Source organism: Molothrus ater, chromosome 2 (assembly GCF_012460135.2).
Source record: "Molothrus ater isolate BHLD 08-10-18 breed brown headed cowbird chromosome 2, BPBGC_Mater_1.1, whole genome shotgun sequence".
NCBI classification, from domain to species: Eukaryota; Metazoa; Chordata; class Aves; order Passeriformes; family Icteridae; genus Molothrus; species Molothrus ater.
In genome coordinates this window covers 69,167,340-69,191,921 of record NC_050479.2, presented here as the reverse complement: position 1 = coordinate 69,191,921, position 24,582 = coordinate 69,167,340, and the positions used below count along the sequence as shown (strand labels likewise).

The 24,582-nt window shown below is 45.3% G+C and overlaps 1 protein-coding gene and 1 long non-coding RNA gene across 5 annotated transcripts in view; one reads left to right on the top strand and one right to left on the bottom strand.

The window, feature by feature from the left end:
• Positions 1-16,033, top strand: part of MTUS2 (microtubule associated scaffold protein 2) — a 252,775-nt gene extending 236,742 nt beyond the window's left edge. For all 4 annotated transcript variants that reach the window (XM_036404074.2, XM_036404071.2, XM_036404073.2 and 1 more), the window contains 6 exons: positions 1,862-1,967; positions 3,708-3,781; positions 5,237-5,335; positions 5,667-5,786; positions 8,127-8,224; positions 11,163-16,033. In XM_036404074.2, the coding sequence (XP_036259967.1) occupies positions 1,862-1,967; positions 3,708-3,781; positions 5,237-5,335; positions 5,667-5,786; positions 8,127-8,224; positions 11,163-11,379 (714 nt within the window). In that variant the 3' untranslated portion in view covers positions 11,380-16,033. The remainder of the gene's footprint in view (positions 1-1,861; positions 1,968-3,707; positions 3,782-5,236; positions 5,336-5,666; positions 5,787-8,126; positions 8,225-11,162) is intronic.
• A 575-nt stretch (positions 16,034-16,608) lies between these two features.
• Positions 16,609-24,417, bottom strand: LOC118699885 (uncharacterized). The gene is made up of 5 exons (XR_004982142.2): positions 24,306-24,417; positions 22,387-22,598; positions 21,902-22,051; positions 19,627-19,735; positions 16,609-19,035 (listed from the first exon to the last, which is right to left on the bottom strand). It is a non-coding gene; the product is annotated as an uncharacterized LOC118699885 (long non-coding RNA).
• Positions 24,418-24,582: the final 165 nt, after the last annotated feature.

Sequence of the window (24,582 nt, the reverse complement as noted above, 5' to 3'; positions counted from 1 at the left end):
TCACCACTTAGTTCACTATGAGACAGCTGTTATTTGTTTGAGACACAGTTCCTGTGTCAGGTTTTGGAGGTTCAGCTGTCTCTGAGGAGGTAGCAGAGCATGAGAGCCAAACTCCTCACAAACTGATCTTGGGTGCCAGTGCATTCTCACATCTCCTTGCAGCTAAAGGCAGAATTGCAAAGTAAAGGCTGTGATCTGTCTTGCCAGTGTTTCTCACTTGAAGTGCTCAGCTCAAGCTGTTTTGCCCAGGAGCTTGCTGAACTTCTCCCACTAGAGCTCCTCTTGATTTTACTTTATTAAGCCTTAAAAATCCCACCTGAGGTACTTTCCACAGCCAGAAATAAACATGACTTGTGTTAAGTGAGGTGATCAAGCTTACAGAGTAAGTTATTAGCATCCAAGAGAGCTGCTTCCCAGTGCCAAGTTGACTATCTGCCATGGAAAACTGCAGACTGGATGTCACTCTGGAAGATTAAAGAGAGCCATTTGCAATGTGGATATGAAACACACAGAAGGCAGAAAAATCCCTACAGATAATTTGGGACGTATTTAATTGGCTTTATAGATAAATAACTTGTCAAGGATGGTGGCAGCAAGAGGAGACCCCTTCACCTTCTGTGGGCATTGAGGATAATCATTCCTAGGAGATGCTGTTCAGCTGAGAAGCAATTAGAGTGCAAATAAAGGCTTCAGCAAGGGTGAGGTAAAGAACATGGCAATGCTCATGAGGCTTCAGCTTACAGACATCATATACAAGGATGCTGTGCTCTGGGAAAAGCCAGGTGACAGTCTTTACCCCATCAGTAGCCCTTTGAGTCATCTGCCCCCCACCTTTCTCAGCTCTGTCATGCAATGCATCATCAGCCTGAGTCCCCATTATTTTTCAAACAGTTTTTCACCACTGAGTTATCTCCCACATTATTATGAAAATTAGTTTGGATCATTTTAAATTTCATGTTAAATGCCCAACTTTCATTCTAAGAGCATGTTTTCTCCAATATGGTTGGAAATTTGGCTTCTGGTGGGTTACCTAATATATATATTTGACAACTAAAAGCAGTGAAATAACATTTATTCCAGTCAAGGCAAACTCAGATGAAGTAAACTTCTACCATTATTTACATAACTGTGAGCAAATAAAGCTGTTTAGAGTCAAGTCACTTAGCCATGAACAGAACAGATATTTCACTGTAAATGTAAAATAGTTTGATCCTCTGCCTTGCCAGATATCACAGATAATATTGTGTTAAATGTAGGGAATACAATCACTGTGGTTACAAACCCCAGAAAATCAAATTGATGCATTGCATTCAGAAAGTGCTCTGGACCACTGACTCGGTCTTCATCAGGATTTCTTATTGTAGCTCCTTTAATGATTCATATCAAAAGACCATCATTAGGGATCCCACTTTGCCCTTAGCCAAGTCTCGTAACAAACAATGTATTGAAGGAGTCCCAAACCCAAAGGGTGCCCTGGAACACAGCCCTCTTCCAGCTGCACTCCTCACTCCAATTATGGCCATGGGCTGTGTGGTCATTGTTATAATTTAGATTAATGGAATGTCAAGACTTCTGAACATTTAATAAACAGCATCTCCACCTAAGGGCTTTTTGACCTTTTGCTTTCTTATGTACCTCTTCTTCACCATTAAGTTGAAAGAACAAAAATGCCATCAGCAGTGACTACACGCTACCACTCAAGGTATCAACATGGCAAAACTGGCTCAGGTGTTGCAAGTGTCACATTCAGTAGATCCCTTTGCTGTCTCCAGCTCACTGGAGCTCTCCAGCAGAGGCTTGTCAGCATGCCACAGCCTGTCTAACCATGTGTCCATGTCTGTGCTCATTGTTGCTGGAACAGGTGGAAGATCTCACAGCTGTACATGAAGCTGCAATGTCACAGCTGGAGAATAACCACATAGTGGCCATTACAGTACTGCAGGATGAGAATGACTGCAAGATTCAAGGTAAGCCAAAGACCACCCAACAGCTACACAGCTGTTCCAGAGCAGGAATTAATGCTGTAGTGACACTGTGCTTCTTCCTCCAGAGCAGATTACACAGAAAATTTGTGTTGGTCTAGTGCTTTCACGTGGGGTGGACCACCAGTTTCATGCTAGGGCAGAGGGAGAGATGTCTGTAGTCTACAGCATCTAACTTTGACCTGAAATTATCTGAGGGGGGTCTCTGGGTCAAAGATAAGGCTTTATCTATGTGTTGCTGAAAATAAAATCCAAATTCCACATCACTTCTCACACAATGCTTTTTCAAGAGCCTAATCCTCAGATGCTCAGGAGGATAGAGCTCTTGGGATATCTCTGAATTTAGAGATATATACCCACAGGTGCTTCTAAAAACAAGACTCATTATTTCCAGTAGCAAACTTCTGGCCATGCTGAGCAGACTAAAGGCTTTTGAAGTGCAAATCTGCACCTCAGCTCTGTTACCTTTATTTTGTGGTAGAGTTTGGCCACAGGATTGTTGCTGCAGACAGAGCTCTTCCCTCCCTACCAGTTCAGTGTCTAAACATTTGCCTTTGTGCATGCTTTGGCTGACATTTAACAGTAATCTATACAATCTCCCTATTTTTCCCTATATTTTAAATATCTCTAGTAGGTTTTAGCACATTTCCCAGACCAAGCCATATTACTTAGCCCTGCATTGTGTCAATTGGAGACACGGTCCAGAGCATAACATGAACTGAGAACAGTCTATTCTCCACTCTCATGGGCAGAGAAGGTATCTAGCACAGCATTTGTAAATTAATATACACAATTTTGAAAATAAATAAGCAAAAAGCTGATTATTACTTGAGGATAATCTTATCTCTCCAGTTTTTTAGTATTTTCTGATGATAAAATTCAAAGTTGTGGTTCATCAAGGGTCTGGTGGCTGAAGTTTGTGCTCCCTGCTCCTGGTGCAGGTGTGAAATGCCCTCCTGTGCCTGGAAAAGGCACTACAGCCACTGGAGCGATGTGTCACACATTGCTGCTGTGACTGTGGCTGCTGAGCAGAAGCCATGGCCTTGGCAGGGAAAACACAAAAAATAGTGTCCATATACTAAAAACACTGCTGCTACTATTGCACTGAATCATGATTTTATGCCATTGCTTTAGAGATTAAACTTTATTTCACTTTGTTTATTACACTTTTGGTAATTAGTATGCCCAGGGTGAGTTATTCTAGCAGAAAAACCTTTAATCAAGTTTCTTGTCTTCTCTGTCTCACTACTGGAATAAACCTCTTAGCTCATCTACCACAGCTTGGGGAGAAGCACTGCCATTTGTATTTTTGAACCTCAGGTGGTGGCCCTCCTCTCTATCCCCCCAAAGAAATTGCAACCCAAGCTTTTAAATGTATCCAATTTTAAATCCTTTGATCTAGGGATTCTCACTCTGAACTGGTAAATGGCCCACTGTCAGACTAACCCTTTTCAGATCAGAGTTCCTGGGAGCTGAGAATTCTGAGCAGTTCTGAAAAATCAGAATCTGGCCACATAGAAATAGAGGTATCTGCAAACAGTAAAAGATCAGGAAACTCTGATTTTCAGAACAATTTACCTAAAGTCACAGAACATATTGTTACCAGTTTCCTATTCCATGTCATAAAACTGCATCCCAAATTGCACTTGACTCGCAACATGTGTGCTCTCAGACCCTGGTTTGCTGGACTTCACTCAGTAATTCATGTCTGTGTAACCTCTCCAGAACTGCATACTGCTCACAAACTGGAAAAGGCACAACTGGAGGAGACTTTTGAGAAGCTGCGTCTGTCACTCCAGGTTAGCAGTTTCTTTGTTTCCCACCCTGTGCTGCTGCAGGGAAGCAGCCCTGGACACGCTGCCAGCACACCAGGCTCTTACCAGCTCTGGTACCTCCTGTGCTCTGCCTGTCCAAACTGGGATAGAGCAGCAAACCCTCAGGATTTTTCCTCCCTCTGGGCTGGTTCACAATGGAGAGAAAACTTAAAGGGACTTAAAGGCATCTGGATAAAGAAAGAAATGTATTTTTGACCCTGCTGTCTGCTGGCAAATTTGAGCTCTTCCCTGCTTGATGGGGAGGACTCTGGCACCTGCAGTGGCTGTGAGCATCACCCTGTCTGCATGGTACCTGCCAGCTGGCACCCCCAGCGCTCAGAAACGGTGACATCTCCCAGCCTGGCCCAGTGCCTGGGTCTGTGCTTTAACCTCCTCGCTGCTGCCTGAATGTGGGAAAGCCGGTCCCACGCTGCAGACACGCCTCCAGCCCCACCGGAGGGCAGTGCAGTCCCTGGTGTGGGCTGCCCCAGGGCTGGCCCTGCTGTGCAGCCAGGCTGTGGATGGCCAGGTCAGCCCTGCACATCGCAGTTCCCGCATCCCAGTGTTTAACACCAAGGTCAGAGTCATGTAATCCCTCTAAAAACTCCGTGCTGTTCTCACTCCCTAGATGAAGAAATCACAAGGAGTGGAGGGCAGAACTGCGTCCCTGTGACACAAGCAAAGGTTGGAAATGTGTGAACAAGTAAAGATGCCAGAGCAATTAATGCAAGCCCTGTTTGATTTCCCAGGCAGAGATGAACTGCCATTTTTAAAAGCCCTGAACTAGCTCATATTGTTGCAGTGCTGCAACAGCTCGAGGCATGTCAGCAGTTTTGCAATAAGGGCTGATGTAATGTTCCAGACTAGAAATCACAACTGTGAAAGATAAAAATACCATCTTCACAGCAACTGCAGATTTTACAGGTGTTGTATAGGCAGAAATGCCTTTGATGGTAACAGAAATATGATTGCTTAAAATAACATGTTGTTCCCATGTATAGCTCTGAGATGAAACGATGATCATTTAAATTCCACACCACTAACTCATCATTGCTTGTTACCATATTAGAAGCTTAGAAAGGGGAAGGAAACAGGTATCTCCTGCCTCATTTGTACTCTAAGGAGCACACAAATGCATGTGATATAAATGCCAGCTCTTCCAAGGAAGGACATGTCTGCTCTCATCCAGCACAAGGTGATGGGGTGATTTAGCATCAGCCACAGGTGTTACAGGGATTTTGTGATTCCCTGAAGCTTATCAAATACCACTTCTATGTTCAAGTGGCCTGACACAAAAAAATACCACCTTACAGGGATGTCTGAGCCTTATTTAGCTTCCCTGATAAACCACTGCCTGGTTTGGCAGTGCAGACTGACCAGTATGTGTGTGAGTGGGCTGCTAACACAGCTGATGTGTTAATTGGTGTGTTTCCCCCTCAGGACCAGATAGACACCCTCACCTTCCAGAATCAATCTCTAAAGGCCAAAGCAGACCGGTTTGAAGAGGCTCTGAAGAAAAACACTGAGGAACAGCTGAAGGTAGATGACAACTCTAACTATACAGGCATCAAGATACATGTTTCTAAGTATTACACATCACCTGATTCAATGAAGAGCAATTGGATCCTCTTTCCAGGGGCAGGGGGCAGGTCCCAGCTGAGATCCCAAATATTGAGCTCTGAGGAAGAGTCACAAATCTTAGCCAGAGGGGAAACAATATCAGGGGTCAAATGGGCAGCAGGGGACCAGGTCCAGGTAGTTTTCACACCACTGATTCTCCTAAACAACAGGGTTACATGGAGGAATCTCTGCCTTATGACTGAAGATGTATGTATGGCTGACATATCCAAATCCCTCATATATTTCCTAGATTGTGCGAGCTCCGTATCTACACTTAGAAAAAGACTTGAAGAGCTTAAAACATGTTCTGGAAATGAAGAATCTCCAGATTCACCAGCAGGAGAAGATGATTATGGAGCTAGAAAAACAGGTGAGTTGTCATTTTTCCTACAGGTGAGACATCACAGAGGTAATAAAGGAGAAGTTTGGTTACAGCAGATGAACTTAAGTGAGGTGAGTACCCACATGGGGTTGGGGCAAGACACAGTGAAAGAGGTTTACATCCATCAGTCTGGATTGCTTCTTCACACAGTAACTGCTCAGCATGTTAGGTTACACAGTGGGGTGAGTGGTGGAGAAGAATGGGGGAAAGGGAAATTCGTGGTAGTCCAGGGTACACCAGCCTACACCATATGCCCCTACAGGAATCAGGTGGCTTTTTAGGGCTGGAGAGGGCACATGGGGGAAGGTTGAGCCATGGTGTGTCTTGCTGCTGCTCCTGCAGGCATTTAGGGAACCATATGTGGATTAGCAATACTCAGCAAGCAGTTCCTAGCAAGGCTTACTCTAGAAGAGGTCTCTCCAGCCCTCCAGTAATGCTTTTCTGCAGGCTATGCTGTTTTCTCCTCCTTTGCTTGTGGGATTCCCTAATGAAGAACTCCCCAGTTCACCATCAATTACATTTTTTGTGGGAAAGGGGATTCATTTTGTACAGCACAACCTGCAGTGACAGTAAAATACACTGTGGTGACAGGATGAGGCAATACCTCAGCTGGGAGCTGTGGCAGCTGGTTCAGCACAGCATTCAGCAAGATTTGTTTCCATTTACAGGGAAATTTGAGAACTCTGGTGATTATTTTGCTGAACAGATGCTTTAGTAAGTGGATGCAGAGAAAAGTGCCTCTTTGCAACTGAGGCTTATTATCTCTGCTCCTTCCAACGTGGAGCTCTTGGAGCTAAGCCAGGATTTGGAAACACTGGGGGGAAAAAATCCCAAACAACAGCCTATATAATTCCTGGTCCTTTAGCTGCTTTTGCTCATTAACTGCATGTGAGTGCACAGTCCTGTTCCTGCCCTTTATCACAGTAAAACACTGGGCCTGCTGTGGCCCAAAGGCACAACTGCTTTCCATTTCAAGATACACCTTTGGAAGTGCCAGAGCACCTACAGGACTTCTCCAAATGCTCTGGAGCCTCACAAGGGAGCAAGAGGGCATTTCAAACACAGGGTCAGCCTTGGCTCCTTGGCAGCTGAAAGGGAGGCTGGAAATGCAGGTAGCATAGCTACTACTTGTGAAAACTATTGAAGAAGCAGAGAGGGAGCCCATGATGGTGATTCCTCTCTCAGAGCATTTCATAACCGGGACAGAATCCATGTGCTGCTCTAACAAAATAAACTGGGACAGACCAGAATATCTGAGAATCAGGAGTATCCTTTAAAATTACCTGCACAGACCTAAAACTGATGTCTCCACCATTAAGTGTGAGTTATTGCTGTCCCCAATGCACAATATTTTGGATCTTTATAAAAGGTTGGGAAATTCAATAACCAAGCTCACACAGAGATAAGGTTACCCTGTGCTATCTTGTTTTCTTTCAAAATTGTTGAATTCAGCAAAATTTTCAGCTGGAAAACCAAGGACTGAGGTGATGAAGTATGTCAAATTTCAAAGTCTGGGGAGACAGGGTACCTGAGGCTGCGGAACATGCCTGTAAACATCTTACTAATACATTGTTACTTATGTCCTCAAACTCTGCCTTTGAACTGTGCTGAATAAAAGCTACCTGTGCTTGGGATAGGATTAATTTCAATTAATTACATCTTAAAGTTAAATGTCTGGTTTAAGCCTGTCATTTAAGCTGACATTGTCAGCAGCAGTGAGGAGTCTTCAGAGGCCAGCCCACCTCATGAGAATGCAGCAGCACTCTAAGGCTGCTGCTGGGCATCATCTGCCCTAGTGGGTGACTCTTTCCTCTCCATAACTGAGGAATCATAATCCTGGAGGCTGGATGTCAGACTGTAATGGCTGGAAGATGTACATCATCCCATCTTGCACTCCTCCTTCATCACTAGGCTGACCACTCATACTGCAGTGCTGGGCAACTTTCCGTGCTGGGTGCTCCTCAAGTGCCACCAGCACTTTCTCCAACAACTGGGAGCGCTGGCTCATTGGGGGACAAAAGTTGTGGAGCACCACTGAGGAAAACATCCATTTGCACTGAACAAAACTAAGACCCTCCTCCTCCTCCTCAGTTATAAGTAAGGGCTGGTTCAGCTCTGCCCCTGCTCAATGCCCTGCTGATGGCCCCAGGTACTTCACCAGTATGATTGATGATGTGAGTCAGATCTCTAAGTCTCAACTGCAGTCCAGAAAACCACCTCCACCTATCCTCAAAATTTAGAAGTTGCTCCACAGATTAATATAGAACAAATCATCTTGGATCAGGTGTTGAGTGTTCTTCAGACTTAACAAACCTCCTTTTGCTGCAGGTTGAAAAAAATTTAAAACTGGAAGAAAAAATCACCATGCTGCAACAGCAGAATGAAGAACTCAGAGCCAGGATTGAGCAAAATACTGTTATAACAAGGTTTGTGCTGGTATTTGCAATCTGTCTGAGCTTGAAAGGAGGCCCCGGGTCTTAATTGTCCAAGGCTGACACTTATTTCAGAAGGGGAAAAACTTATTTCCCCCTGAAAATGTATTTGTGTTCTGCTCTACTTATAAAAAATATATTTTTATATTGGGGTTTACTTCCTTTAACGTAAGGAAGGCCATGTATCTGTCTGTGTATTTCCATGATTTTGACATGCTGCTGAGAACAAGCTTGCCAGTGGTTCTGATCTCAGTATCAGTGCCCTGAGACCTGTTAGTCAGTGGGTAATGAGGATGCAAAATGGAAAAATCCTGAGAAAGACATCCTAAGGATGTCATTGTCACCCAGGCAGGATTAACTTTTGGCAGGTTTTTTCATCAGCACTGCCTTTTTGCAGCCTTGTCACAATGGGACAAGGGTGACAAGGCTCCTTGTTAGGTGACATTTGAAGAGCTGGGTAGGATAGTCCCTGTCCCAGAGAGTTTATATCATGGTGTAAGGCTGGAGCCAGGGAGAAGGGGTGCCAGAGGGAGAAACTAGAGCTGGTCTTGTCCCAGCACTGCAGCTACCTAGCTGTCATGGCATCCAGAAATGATGCCACTGGCCAAAATTTAAACTTTAGTCAATTTTTTTAAACTGTCAGTGTCTCATCTCTGATTTTAGTTTTTGTCTTTCTCATGCCTCATTTTTTAATGACTCAGCTTTTTGAAATTGTCTCCAGCATGCAGATATTCTATCATTCAGATTGGGGTGAGAATTATGTTTTCTCCCACCTGATTGTAAATACCTGTAGTCCACATTTCACTGTCTGAGGTGGGTGTCTACAGCATTTCTGTGCTGGGGGAGCAAAATTTGGTATTTTTAAGGTCTGGTTCATCAGACCAGTTTGAGATGCCTGCTTTTGGGCTGGATGAATTGTGGCCTGGAAGTGGCAGTGTCTCTCCACGCCTGACAGCAGCCAGGGTGTCTGGTTCAGCACTTGGCATCTCTGCATTGCAGCTCCCTGTCTCTGGCTGGGTGAACAGCACCCTCCCTCCACTCCCTGCTGCCATCCAGCTGCAGCACTTTGCTTGTTGCCTGCAACTGCATAGGTACTGCTTTCAAAAACACCTTTCAGGAGAAATTCTGAATTCGAAGTCAGCCTGGGAACTCAACTTCAAGGAGAATAATTTTCAACAAGTAACTCTTTGGGGACAGCTGTGGGGCAGCAACAGGGACAGCCAGGGCTTTAAAGTTGGAGTTATTAAAGCATGCATTTTCCCAGCTGCAGTAAGCACCCTGACTGCTGATTTCTGTTGTACTGGCACTGCCTGGGAAGCACAGCATGAATGAGCTCAGGGAGCTGCCTTGGATTAGAGCTATTTCTGCGGTCTGGGTGCCCAAGCAGCTGTGGCAGCCCAGCAGCAGTGAGAGGAGGGAGAGGAAACAGCAAAGCCAGCCTCTGCAGCACCGTCAGGAGGGGGTCCCAGAGGCACTGGGGTGTGAGGGGTGCACCACAGAGATATTTCCAATTAAGGACAAGGGCAGGTACAAAGGGAAGGACAAGAGCCTTTCAGGTAGATCATGACCTAGTTTTGGATCCGAGAGCTCCACAGAGCCCCTGCTGGGACCTCCCCAAAAACTTTAATAAATTATCTGATCTCTCAGCACTTCAGATCCTCCCTCCAAATCAACCAGCATTTTTTTGGTCCTTTGGACTGGGGTTGTCTGAAGAATGATAGTTTCCAACACCCAAGAGATCAAGGTGACTCTGCTAGCCACTGCTCACTTCACAGTTCAGAACTTTTGGGGACAGGGAGAAGAAAGAGATGTATTCTTGATTACCTGAGCTACATTTCTGTAGGAATTGAGGCTAAAAAAGCAAAAATTCTTTAAAAATGTCTCTTAAACAAAATCAGAAATGCCAACCCCACCCTCTCATAGACTTCTGGTGAGTGGACCAGCAGTCCCTGACATCTGCTACAGCCTTCAGGCTACACCCAGAAAAGCAGTTGTACAGAATTTTTTGTATGCATCCAAAATCCACACCCAGCTCCTGCTGAACACTGAAAACACCTAGGGGAAGGTTGGGTTCCTCCCTGTTCATTCCTATAAAACCCTAAATTGCCGTAAATCAGGTTAGGTGCCTGCCCAGAACTGCTGCAGGTTGATCACATGAGGAGCTGGCTCCTGCCCAAGTGTAGTGGGGCTGCAGAAGCCTGGTGCTCCTGCATGCATCCTTTGGAACACAGGTGTTGTCAGCACATGCCCAAAACACGTCTCGATCAGGTCCCACAGTCTACTTGCCCTACCCCATTTGTTTCAAAACCAGTCACCTGGCTGATGAGTGCAGACTCACTAAGGCTGTGGTGCCCATAGGAGATTTCCACGCCCCAGCTCCAGGAAAGCCATGAAGTTACTGGGCATTCTGGGGAGATCACCTCCCTGGTCATTACAGGTGAAGCTTCTCTAGTGTTGCAGTCAGGAATAGAGGCTATTTTGGGATCAAGGAGGACGGAGCAGGAGAAGAACCCATTACCTCATGACCTTTTACAGAGTAGAGGGAAGTTTTGAAGCTGAGCTGTGTCCTGCATCAGGACATCAGCTGGAATTCAGAGCATGGAAAGGCCAGACTGCTTTTCCTTTGCATAACATAGCAGCGAGTTGAAAAAATCATAGATGCAACTGCTGCCAACCCTCTTTGTACTTTGACACTCTACAAGGCCAGGGAGAAAGGCTGGGGCTCATCCCATCACGGGTGCATCTGGAAGCAGAATCAGACACTAGGGGGAAGTATGACTTATAGAGATGACTTTCTCACCCAGCAGTGAAGAGATCTGGGGCCAGCTGTGCCACAGCTTTGGCAGCTCAGCCCTAGGGGCAGGCGTGGCTGCATGAATGCCACCATCTTTGCCCTGGAGTGCCTTACATGTTGTCCCGCTTCTCTCTCCAGGCAACTGTCAGAGGAGAATGCAAATCTTCAAGAATACGTTGAGAAAGAAGTGGAGGAGAAGAAGAAGCTCAGCAGGACTAACGAGGAGCTGCTCTGGAAGCTGCAGGAGGGAGATGCCGTGAGCCCCGTCAAACTCCCGCCCGCACCATCCACTCCTTTCTATCGCTGCTCATCAGGGAACTCCTCTCCAGCCAAAGTCAGAACCTTGAGGCGATGAACAGGCAGCTGTGTGCCGAAGGTTCCCTGCCTTTTATGCATTTCCAGTCTGCAAATTGTTACCATCCAAGGAAGTACTACCATCAACAGGCGCCCAGGGTTCATGGCTGCAAGCATGCTCAGTAGCTGCATAGCTTTACACTAGGCAGGGTACTCTTACAGTCCCCACGCAGAAATTCTTGGTTCTCACATGAAGATTAGGGTAGCAAAAAAGATAGCCAAGAACTAGAACAGCAGAAAGTTAGGATAGCAAAAGGTTTAGTTTGGTGTGTGAACGTTTTAACTATGGTTAGAGCCAAAAGTTGGGAAATGCTCTATTAATGGTTCATCAGAATGAACTTTTGCTGCAGTATTTCAGGTTAGTTGCAAATGGTGTGAATATTTCTGTATATGTGTCTGTGTTTATATACATGTATGTATTGTACCTTTATACCTATATATAGACGCACACACATATATATGTAGTTGCAGATGTTCTGAATTACATTTTTTATATTATTGGATACTACTAAGTGCTGATATATTTTCATTACAGTCAGCAGTTTTCTAACTCGTGCCTAAGACTTGTATCTAAACAAAATGCATTTCTGTTTAGCCTCCCAGGAATATTTATACCCAACCTAGAAGAAAGTTACACAGAAGTAGAAGCGCCTTCCAAGTGACCACCAAGTGGTACTCTATGTAACATGAACACCAGCGAATTTGAAATTCTAAGACAGTACTGCCTTCGAAACCATCACCTTTGCATTGAACACCAGAAAAAATATGCATACCATCCACTGCTTTTTAACTCTTAGCATTGATATTCTAAGTGGAGATAGGCTAGAGATGAGAAAACTGAGAGTTTTAGCAAATTTGGTAGAGGTTACTGGTTAACATGGTTCAATTTTAGTGTCTTTATTTCAATCCTAGTCAGATCTTATCTTGTTTAACCTTGTCGTGGTTAGGATGCAATCAAAATCTCTGGCTGTAGATTTCTGTCCATTTTGTTTTATTTCAAGCCCCAGAAGCAAGAAGGAAAAAATAAGTTGCTTATCTTTGCTGGAGGAGAGGTTTCCAATGGTAAGATGAGATACTGGACATCTGCTAGGGCTCTAGCTTCCTTCCACCTCAGATGCCAAACAGAGCATAGCCAACTTCATAGGTGCGGACGAATTTCGTTCCTTCCACATATCTGCATTATTTCACATTGCTACAGCTTACCCAGAGTTACAGAGCACTTTGAAGATTCATGGAAATGAGTGGCTAAACTACCTTTAACTTTCCCATCTAGAAGCAAAAATGTTCACCCAGGCTTGGGGTGACTTCCCACCTGAGGGGATGGTGAGGCTGAGGAGTAGTTGGGGTCAGACTGTCTGCAGGGCCCTCATGGGCATGGCTAACAAGATAAAAATATCCCTGAGCATAATTTACAAAACAAAGAGATTGTGGGATGCTTTTCTACCCAGCTTAGGGCAAAGAGCCTGCATGCAGGCCTGCTATGTGCACTGGGGCCATAGTTAGCAGGGCGACAGTACCTGGAGGAAATCCCTGAGGTGCAGGATGGCTGCAGGGAGGGTGGCTTTCTCACCCGGGTGTGGGGTGGCACCAGCAGGCCCTGCACCCACAGGGGTGGCACTGCACAGCCTGCCATCCTGCCAGAGTGGGAGCTGTGCTTCAGCCTTCCTGGGAAATACTCAGGATTCACAGACTGCAGCTTAGATACAGCTTCAACCACCATCAAAGCACCTGTGGCCTGTTCCACAGTGTTAAAAAGAAAGATGATTTTTTTTTTCTCCTTTTTAGAGAAATTTATTTTTGTAGCAGCTTTTGCATGGTACTGTGATACTGAGTAACTTGAGCATCTTATTAGAATAGATCATGCCACACCAGCTACTACTGTTGAAATGCATTGCTAGATTTTAGTGTGTCCAGCAAGTACAACCTGAAAGATAAATACCTAGCACGCACATGCACACACAGCCCCTTCTTGCCAAGTATGACTTTAATCATTTTGATATTTGCTAACTGCACAGCTATTTGCAATACCTACAGCATTGTCATCTTTCATTCCACCAACAGAATTCTGAGACAGTGAGGTCACAGACTCAGAGGGTGATTTGGGTTAGAAGGGAACTTTATCTAGTCCAGCCCCCACTGCCATGGGCAGGAACACTTTCCACTAGACCAGGTTGCTCAGAGCTTCATCCAGCCTGGCCTAGAACACTTCTAGAAATGGGGTATCCACAACTTCTCTGGGCAACCTATTCTTACCACTCTCATTGTAAAAATTCTTTTTCTTATGTCCAATCTAAACCTATCCTCTTCCAGTTTAAAACTGTTGTCCCTTCTATCACTACAGGCCCTGCTAAAAAGTCTCTCTCCATTTTTCTTACAGGCCCCCTTGAGGTTCTGGAAGGCTGCTAAAAGATCTCCCCTAAGTCTTCTCTTCTCCAGGCTGAACAACTCTAAGTGTCTCAGCCAGCCTCCATAGAAGAGGTGCTCCAGCCTTTTAAGATCTTTGTGGCACTCCTCTTAGACCCACTCCAAGATGTCCATGTCCTTCTTATCCCCAGAGCTGGATGCAGCACTCCAGGCTGGGTCTCACAAGAGTAGAGTAGAAGGGCAGAATCCCCCCCTTGCCCTGCTGGCCACGCTGCTTTGGATGCAGCCCAGGATACAAGTGACTTTCTGGGCTTTGAGCACCAACTGTTCGTTCATGTCCAGCCTCTTATCCAGCAGTATTCCCAAGCCCTTCTCAGCAAGGCTGTTTCCAATCTCTTTATCCCCCGGCCTGTATTCATACCAAGGGTTGCCCCGGCCTAGGTGCAGGACCTTGCTCTTGGCCTCGTTGAACCTCGTGATGTTCACATGGCCCCACCTCTCAAGCCTATCCAATCCACCTGTATGGCATTCCCTCCTTCCAGTGTACCAACTGAACCACTCACCTTGGTGTCAATCCACAGACTTGCTGTGGATGCACCTGATCCCACTGTCTGAGTCATTTAAGCTATTACACAGTAATATCTTAAATATCGGCCCCAATACAGACCCCAGAGGGGCACCACTTCTCACTGATGGCCATTTGGACATTGAGCTGTTCCAGATGCAACCATCCAGCCAATTCCATAGCCAGCTTCTATCCATCAAAGCTGTATCTCCCCAGTTTAGGATGCTGTGTGGGACTATGTCGAAGGCCCAGCAGAGTCCAGGTAAATGACATCAGTTGCTCATCCCTCACTCACTGACACAGTCACACCACTGCAGAGGGCCATCAGATTAGTCAGATTGGCTTGTTGGTAGTTTCTAGGATTCTCCTTTTTACCCTTTGTAAAAATGGTTGAGATGAAACAACTGGAGTTGTTATTGATGTTCCTAAAAACTTTAAATGTACTAAAGCATATCATTGGCCCAGGACAGGCTGGCTGAACCTGTTGTAATTTATTAATCTTTCCCCTTTATACCTTTATACCTTTAAGGTGCTTTCCTTATCACTTTGTTGGTTTAAAATCATATTCAAGAGATGCTTCCAGCAGTGAATTGGGAGTGGGGCTTTTATGGTGGGAAAACTGGGACCTAACCCAGCTCCATCATCATTTGTTATCATTGCCAATCCCTTTCCCATCTAATTTTTGCCTCCCAATCCTGCCTCTCACTGGATTCTTCCTTGGCACACCCTCTGGGGCGTGCCCAATCACTAGCAAAACTGCAGGAAGTTCTGCCTCACCAGAGGGACCCAGCAACCAGTCCCTGTGGGGGGTGTGAAGAGTGGCTCCTTCTGGTGCAAGCCCAGAAAAAGACTTCTTTCTCCAGAAAAGATTATTCCTTTTTTATACTTTTCCTCTGTCCTGTCTTTCTTTGCCTCTGCATGCTGAAGTAGGTGCAAAAGAAAAGCTCAGGTCACTCGGATAGTGGGAGGAAGGGAGCAGCCCCTGAATGGGGCAGCCATTCCCAGGGAATGAAGATCCCCAGGTGCAGGGCCAAGCTGGGGAGGGAAACTCTTTGCTTCTGCAGAGCTGGAAACTTCCCAAATGCCATGGCCACTGTGGGGACTTTGCCATTTGGAAATAGGACAGCCTTTGGCAGCAGAGGGAATGTAGCCAGCACTAAGCAGAAAGAGTTTCATCATCTCTGTCTTTAAGGAAGCTGTTTGTTAATCTTTGCTCAATGCAGAAGGGTGTAGCAGCAATAAAACCAGCCCACAATTGCTCCCAGGGGGTTCCAGAGATGGGCACTGGGAGCAGGTATCAGCCATGGGATGGCAGGAGAGCCGGCAGTGAGCAGGGCATGGAAAACTCATTTTTATTGTGGGAAGGTACCATTTGTCCCTACTGGGATTGCACCTCCAGTGACTGCTGGCATAGATGGGTTGACTCACTTGATGCACAGCAGCAAAGGCTTGTGGTGGTGGCAGGTGGGGGGAGGAAAGAAAAAACTATCAAGTGCAAAATCAGGTATTTTGTCTCTGCACTGATGGTGGTTGTGTCCCATGGACACTCTGAGGAGCCTCTGTACAGTTTCCCATGCAGCAGGAGTTCTGTGGTCCCGTTTATTATGTGGCTAATGATTACAGGAAGAGTTTGTATTATTTCAATTATGATGTACAGATAAGTGTAATATATTCCTGATAATAAATCCGTGTGCCAGTGCACCTGTGGGCTGACGGATACAAACCAGCACGTCCTGCCGTGTTTTCTGTGCACACAGGAACTGGGATGAATGGGAAACAAAGCAAAAGCCCATTAGAGGGTTACCCCATTAAGGTAAAGACAGAAACTAGTCATTAGCTTCCTGGCAGCAGGGCTGGTCAGCTGCCTTACCTGACAGTGCCTCACATGCTAGGAGTTTCCATGGACTCATTTTCTAGGATGCTTCCAATGACTGGGGCTGCCAGAACAGTGATTGTGGTCTGCAATGTTTCCATTAAAGTCTCATGCTGCAGAACATGATAACAGGAACATTTCTGCCTGTGGTTCAGGCTCATCAGCAAACACCTGAACTCCCCAGTGTTCCAGTTCACTCAGTTTCAACACCCCAAACCCTGCCCCCTTCACTCTGCCCTCCTGCTGAGAGCCACAGAGCTGCTCAGGCTTTACCACAAGGATTAAAAAGGGACCAGGTCATACTCCACCTCGGGAATGTGCCTGACAACATCCTCCTGAAAGATTTTTCACCAGGCCCTTGGCTTGCTCAGCACAGATGAAGCTTTGGCAAGCTTCATGTTTTCACTGAACAGAAGCTGGTAGCCAGGTAGGAAAAACATCCTTATATTTTTAGTACAATACAAAACTTTGATCCTGTCTTGAGTTTTCATCTTGTTGCCCTCCCAACCACATTTTCAGTGCCTTTTGGGAGGCTGTGGAGTATGTCGAGCTTGCCTGTGTTTAAACAAAATAGACTTCAACTTAGTGGCTTTTAATTTCTATATTAATCTCGCCCTGCTTGAGTAAGACTTTGTATATGCACAAGGAGCAAAGCCTTGGCAGATGGTCAAGACCCAGTGACTGGAGCAGACCCCCGACTTCATTCTGAGGGGGAAGCTGCACTCATAACACACCCTGAAGTGCGCCTAGGAGGCAATGAACACATTGCCTTCACTTCCTCAAATTGCAATCCTGTCAAGAAAAGCTTCCCAATGTACTAGAATTAAAAGATGAAAACACTTCAATGGGCAGAAAGCCATAAAGTCTCTTGGAAACGGTGAGAAATGGTCCACAATCCAGCCATGAAATCCAGGAGATGGTCTGATTCCCTTTTCTGCTGCATCAGATGCCTGGTGAGATCCTGGGCAAGTCATGCAGGGGTCTGTTCAGTTCTCCAACTCAATGACAGGTGCAAGAGCCTGTCGCTTCATCAGCAAGAGTCATGCTGACAAAGCAACTAAAGACTGTCCAGTGTTCAGAGGCAGTAGTATGAAGGACACCTAGGAAAGCATCCGCTCACATTGGGAAAGGGGATTTCTGCAGTATCTGTCTGGGATGCTCCAGCCCAGAGATGTTTGAGAGCAGGTTGGACAGGGCTTTTAGCAACCTGATCTAGTTAAAGATGTCCCTGCTGATGTCAGGTAAGGTGGACCAAATGATATTCAAAGGTCTCTTTCCAACCCAACTGTTCCACAATTCTAAGATTTGTTTTTCAGTACAAGCTGAAGCGTTAATTTAGATCAGTCGCATTACCTGGGCATGGCTCACCTTAATAAGCCTTTTTAGGGTAGTGGATTAATTTGGCTAGGGAAAGCTATTAGAGAGAATTAAAACAAAAAAATCATTTTACAGCCAAAACCAAGGCATTGTCAATCAAATATAGACCCTGGTCTCAATTCCAAATTTCCCACCTTTCACTACAGGCAGGCTCTGGAGAAGATCTCCAGCCCCAAAGAGAAAGCTCCCCTCAGCAAGTCAGACCCTAGAGTTTAATGGTGTTTTCTGGGCTGCACACTTTGATAGGACTGAAAAGTCCCTCCACACCCCCAGAGCCTCCCCTGGGCAGGTGGCTGACACCAGGCATTGCTCACATCAGAACTTTGTTCCTCTGAGGATTCTCCTGTGCTTCCCCTCCCAGGGCAGGAATGTGCTCCAGCCACCAATGCCAAACCAAAGTTGCTATGCCAGGCAGCCAGCACAGAAGACTGATGTGGGGGGAGGAACATAGGGCTGCACTCTCTGTCAGAGCTAGCTCAGTTCTGCTGGCCACCCCACCACTACAGCCACAGCACTGGTGATTTCTGAGGCAAAGAGGCAGGACTGCTCTTTGGAGACACCTGTTGTTTTCAAGCCTTTGCAGTACTTGCACCACGTGGTTTCCTGACTAAAGCTGGCAATTCCTCTGTGGAGTGTACAGTTGGGAGAAACACCTGCTGCTGTTAGCTGTGTGTTGCTGAGTGATCGCTCACCTGACAATCAGCAACTACGAACCTTCCCAACATTTCACAGCAGTGACATGCTTTAAAGCATGTGAGCACTAGCTACAAAACCCAGTTAAATAAAAACAAAAAAGGTAAGACCTGATAGTCTAAAGAATGCAAATCTTGCAGGTGCTTTGTTAACCTGGGGAAATCTAGTGACTGGGGAGAATTTTTTTTTGTGTGTGTGCATGTACAGAGGGTACAGCTCACATAGGGTGAAGGATGGATCCTGGTCTACGCCTGATAGTAGCACTGCAAAACCTGCTCCATGTAAAATTGAGTAGAATATCTGTCGGGAGGTAATTCCCAGGGCTACTGAAAGAAGGACATTTGTGAGGCCTGGTTTCATAGCAGCAGTTGCACACAGAAGCAGTTCTTTTTCTACACTGGGGAAAAAAAAACAAAACCGGAGAGGGAGAGAGGGAAACGCCCAGATGAGCTGCCAGTGCTGCTGGGAATATGCCAGAGTTGTGTCTTTTCATCTTGTGGTCCCTTTTAACTGTGCTGCTAAACAAACTGCAAGCTGCAGTAACCAAGTGGGGGAGGCCTGCATTCTGCTTCCTTATTTCTGCATAACTGATTACAGGTGTAATCTGGTTCAGGACCCCCACCACAAAGTTTCTTTCACTGCAGCCATTCTTTCAGTCGCCCGTAAGCCAAACAGTCATTTACAGCTGTCTGAGCCAGTGTCTGTGTTTCTCTCCGCTTCTGCTGAGGCTGCATAGCTGGCTTCCACACTGTGCCATATTCCATAGGTAAAGTAGATGATAAAGCCTGTGGAAGCCAAGGGAGAGGGCACTGTTAGCTCTGAAAAGAAACAGAAACCTCTACTCACATCTACTGACCCAAGCTACACCAGTCTAAGTCCAGCCATCCTCATGGTTAGCTTCTAGCAGACAGCCACTATCTTCTTTAGGGAAAAAAGCCATTAACACAGGCACCAGTCTTTAAAAGTCAATCTATCCCAGCCCCAAACAGGATCCTGATTTGAGCATCTCAGACAATTCAGCCTTATCTAAGTGGCTGCTGGGAGCATCTTGGGATGCAGCTCAGCTTATTCAGCTCCAGAAGCACAAGCTCCACCACCTGGACAGCAGTGCAAGGCTTGCCAACAAGGAATGCTCTGTGGTTTCTTGTTGGCAACAAGACCCATAAGATGGTTCATGGGTTGTTGTTTTGTCCACACAAAGGCTTCAAGACCCTTTGATTTGAAACAAAGCTTGTTACATGCTGACTAAAGGGCTTCAGTCAAGTCACCAGGGTTCCCCAGGGATGACCAGAGCGCAGAATCCCTCCCTGGAATAATAAATTTATGGTGAACAAAATCTAGTAACTCTGAACATAGAATTTTCCACTTAAACTCACCTAGGAGCATCCAGATTGCAAACCGAATCCACGTGCCTGCGTCTAGCTGCATCATGAGGTAAACATTGACAAAAATACTCCCAACAGGAAGAAAGGGCAAAAAAGGTACCTGAGAAAGAATAAGGGATATGTTACATCTACAAGCATGGTTAATGAGCAGGAACGAACATCACATCCCTTGTAAATGGGAAGTGATGGCTGTTACCAACTCTTCAGCTGCCAGATGTGAGAAAAGGCAAGGTTAAACCCAAAAGGCCAACACAGGAGGGGCATGTGAACGATGCTGTTCACCTGTTTTAAAAGCCTGTTTTGTGGTCTAGAAGGAGGTAAGAGGCAAATTTTAGTGGCAATACTAAATACTTGTGGGGCAAAGGAGAGAAGAGTAAAAACCAAGGACTGTATCATGACAAGCGCCTATTGAAGACCAAGAGATGAAGATAAGGGGAATGTCAGAGGAGGGACCTGAGGAACTTCATCCATCAGGTACCAAGGCAGTGAAGCAATAGAGAGCAAACTATCCCAAAGCAAGGAAAACCAGCAAATACTGCAAGAGATGACTATACCAGTACCAAGAATGCCTCAGTGGTCTGACAATCAAAGAAGAATGAGACAGCAAAGCCAAAATGCAAAAAAAGAATACAGAAAATAGCACTGCAAATAAAAAAATCAAACAAGGCAAATTATAATACTAGAAATGTTTCTGAATATGGTGGAATTAAGTGGAAAGTGAACTTCACTCCTAAGGAAAAAAGGAGAACTACAAAAACAAACAGGCATAAATGTGGGCCTTTCTTAATTTAAGCTTTGCCAAAAAAAATTTATGTAAAGTAGCTGCTCACATCATTAGAGAGAGGGGCTAGGCACACAAATTAGAAAATAGAAGAAGAATATTTTTCTAAAGCTGGCTTTGTCAAGTCAGTAGAGACAAAATTTCCCTAGGTGGGTGACTTATGTACCCAGAGATTGCAGAAGTGATCTCTGAACTATTAAATAAGCAACTCTGAGAGCTCTAGGTAGACTGGTAAAGTCTCTTAAGACTAGGGAAGAGAGAAAAATTACCTGTTAAAAAATACAGAAAAACAACTGGGAAACAAACAGGTCAGCCTTGGATTTCCAGAGTGATTTTGGAGAAAAATCATCATCAGGTTGTAAATGCCCAAAGAACAGCAAGGAGATAAGAAAAAAGATTGCCAAGCATTGCAACAGGCTACCCAGGGAAGTGGTGCAATCATCATAGCTGGAGGTGCTAAGACATGTAGATGTGGCACTGAGGGACATGGTCTAGAGGTGGATTTGGCAGTCCTGGGCTAATGGTTGGACTTGATGATCTTAAAGCTCTTTTCCAACCAAAATGATTCTATGATTTTATGATTACAGATTTCTGTGACAAGTATAATTTTCTTTTTTTCTTGGACAGGGTAGTGGCTGAGGGGGAAAAAAAGGACCTGAAATATCCTGAATGAAAGGTGAACAGACCTCTTCAGAAGCATGTTCAGAAAATATGATCTAGTGAGAGTATATAACTTTTTTCTCCTGGACATTTCTGTTTCCACCTTTGGGACCATTACCCCAAAATGAGCTGCAAAGACAACCTTGGAAAACTCTGGCTGTATTAAGTTACTAAAATCTGAGAATTTACTGAAAAATTTTAATTGAAGAGCAATCCAAATGAAAGCAGTTTAGAGGATGGATTATAACAAAAAAATAATTTAATAAATTGCAGAGCTACCTGAAATCAATATGATAAAGCATGACTTGTAGGATTACACTGGGAGAAAAAACCCATCCCAGTGTTTAATATAGAAAGGATGGTGTTCTTAGAGAGGGCAGGAAAACAACAGAGTTCCTCATACTTAAGGCTGTTTAAGAGAGAATGGTCATCTCTTAGCCTCCATGAGGACTAAGGAGGACATGAAAATACACTTAGAGCCTTAGATCTTTGCAAACAAGTTTACTTCTTGTGTTCTTTCTCCCTTAGTATCCATGATCTGATGTGGCCCTTCACAACCATCCCCTTTCCTCCAGTGTATGTCTGTTCCCTATCCTATAACCATCTGCTTTCAAATGCAGGGTCCTGCCCTTCCCTTCCAGCCACACCTCTGCAGCAGCTTCTGCGTCTCCAGCTTCTCCTGGATAGCAAAGCTGACATCATGCCTATACTCTATGCACATCCATTTGGCCAGTGTCCCCCTTCTGATACAGGCCAACACATGTACTTCCTCCTCAACCACCTCCCAGACACCTCTATCCTAGCTACATGTCCCAGGACATTCACCTTAAAGGAGAGTTTGGTTTTGCTTTCAGGCTGTTTCCGTATAATGAAGATGATAGTGACAACAAGGATGGCGGCAATAATCTGTACAGTGTTTATCAGAATGTTTTGGCTCAAGGGAAGTCAGGATACAGATACCCACAATAAGGAAACCTGTGAACAGACACCAAAGGTTACTGATTTTTTTTTTTTAAGATACAGGGAAAACCCAAGAACAAATCATAAGCAGGCAAAGCCGAGTCTGAAAGCTCACAAACAAAACAGCGACTCACAAAAACCTAACCATAACAGATATGCCTTTCCCACTATACAACCCCACACACTCCATCCGTGGATTTCTTTTTAAGTCAGAAATTTAATCTTCAGTTATTCTGGCCATTACAAAAGCTCATCAAAATCACATCAAGGAGGTGAGTTTTCCCACCATGGTGAGTACAAAGCCCTACCAGCTGACTCATTGCCCCAGAGACACACTGCCCAGCACTCACCTAAGATGAAGGTTGAGACGTTCACCACCAAACCTGAGAATTTGGAAGGATCTGACTCTGTGGAACACAGTACGGCTTTGAGGGAAAACTTCTCCTCTTCCTCTGGCAGAAACCCAGCCTGTGACTCACTGGTGCTCACAGACTCATTGTTATCTGTCTCCTCTGTCGACCTTGCCATCTGGTATGCCAAATTAGGCTGCTCTGGCTGGTACCTAGGAAAAGGAAATGACACAAAGAGTCTGTTAGTTTGGCTTTTAAATGAGGGTACCACTCATTTAAAAGCCACACAGATAGTCATGGCTACAAGCCAGACCTTTACAGCACCACATCACATCTATACCCTTCTGCTTCAAGGGGAAATTTGAGGAATGATGTCATCATGATGTAAGCAAGTACGGCCAGCTCTTATCCCCTACAGCGTAGTTGTAACGTAAGTGTTCTAAAGTGGACAATGCTCCCTTTCATGAGCCCTGTCATCCATGTCACCAAGACATGACTGGGTGACAGGAGAAGGAAACAGCAGAGGGACAGACTGATGGTCATAACCAGGGCCATTGTGTCACCTGCGGCAGTTCAGCTCTTGCATTTTGGCACAGAGGTGGCTGAGCTAACAGCTCTGCAGCTATCACACCCTGCAGCAGCATTCCTGCTGCCCCATACCCCTCCACCCCAGGCTCTCCTGCCAGCTTGTCTGCTGCCACATAAGGAAGGAAGAGCTGAAGCAAGAATGGTTGTTGCATGTGTGGAGAGCACATTCAACAGCGCTGTGACACACAACCATGTGGAACCATAAATAAAAAACACTTTTCCAGCCTCAGCTCTCTGTAACAGAAGGTTTTGTCAAGTTACTCAGCCACAAGTCTGACTAAAGGACAGGGCCACTTTCAAAGTCACCTTAAAACTGTTCCTGTGGGGATGTGTTCACAATGAGGCATTTGTTAAACACTGAGACTTGTGAAATGCAGAGAAATCCTTGGGTCCAGCCACAGCAAGCAACTAGTGGCAGGGTCTTACAGCTTTGGAAACAATTCAGCTGCTACATCATTAAGCAGTCAAGAGGCAGACAAATCCGCTGCCAAGGTCACTACAAAATAGGCTGTTGCCTCTGCCAATCCATGATGGGGAAATATCATGCAATAGGTACAGCAGCAGCTTGCAAAAACAAATTAAAAAGCCATTTCTAGCTCTGAGGAAAAGAGTAGGCTGGAAAATCAGGAAATTTAAGATGGATAGGGTAAATTGGCAAGAATTTTCAAGGGAAGGGAACAGAGCATAAACACAAAGCACCCCAGAACAGCACTGGCCCTTCACCTGCTCCAAGACTGTTCTTAGTTCAGTGCAATTGCTGTGAAAGCCTCCATCTGATTCTGAGTAAGTCATTCAACACACAAAGGTACTTTTCAGTAACATGATCTTCAGATTTTTTTTTCATTAATCAAGTACTGCTGTCCGTAAGGTGCCAAGCACTGAAGATTTTTAGCTTAGGTTTGGGAAGATGTGGGAGCTCAGCACTTCTAAAAGACACACTGATCCTGCAAACACATGCTCAGTTCTTTTCCTGCTACTAGATTCATCTCAAATCTCCTTTTAAAAGGAGGACAACCTGAAATGGTTGTCCATTGGGAACAAGAGTGGGGACAAGGCAGGCATCCAGGATCGCACACCTTTCCTCCCTACCCCTTGGCATAACTCCCGGGGCATTTAGAGTTGACCACAGCAGGACTGGCACAGAACAAGGGTTAACCAAGTTCAGAAGACCTCCCTGTAGATCCCACTAACAAAATCCCCCATAAAATTAAAGAAACAAGCTCTTCACATGCCTGTAGCTGGAGATGTGCCCATAGAAACTATAAGGGCATCTGTCTACTGTGTGGAATTCTCTCTGTGTGCCAGAAGAGACAAAGCTTCTACATTCTTACCTCAGTACCAACACACAGGCTGCTACCAAGGAGTAAGCCAGGAGGGTCCCGATGGACATGAGGTCCACAAGATCTTTCAAGTCAAAGAGAAAGGCCATAACAGCTGTAGGAGGAGAGGAAGGTAAGAGAGAAGAAAAATCAGCAACATGGCAGAACATGCACATCTCAGCAGTGTTAATAACAATGCAGCACACACATGTGACTCTTGCTCAGGACTTGGTAGGGGAGCTTAAGATGTCCCAAGAGAAGGAGAGGCAGGCCTTGGTGCATGAATACC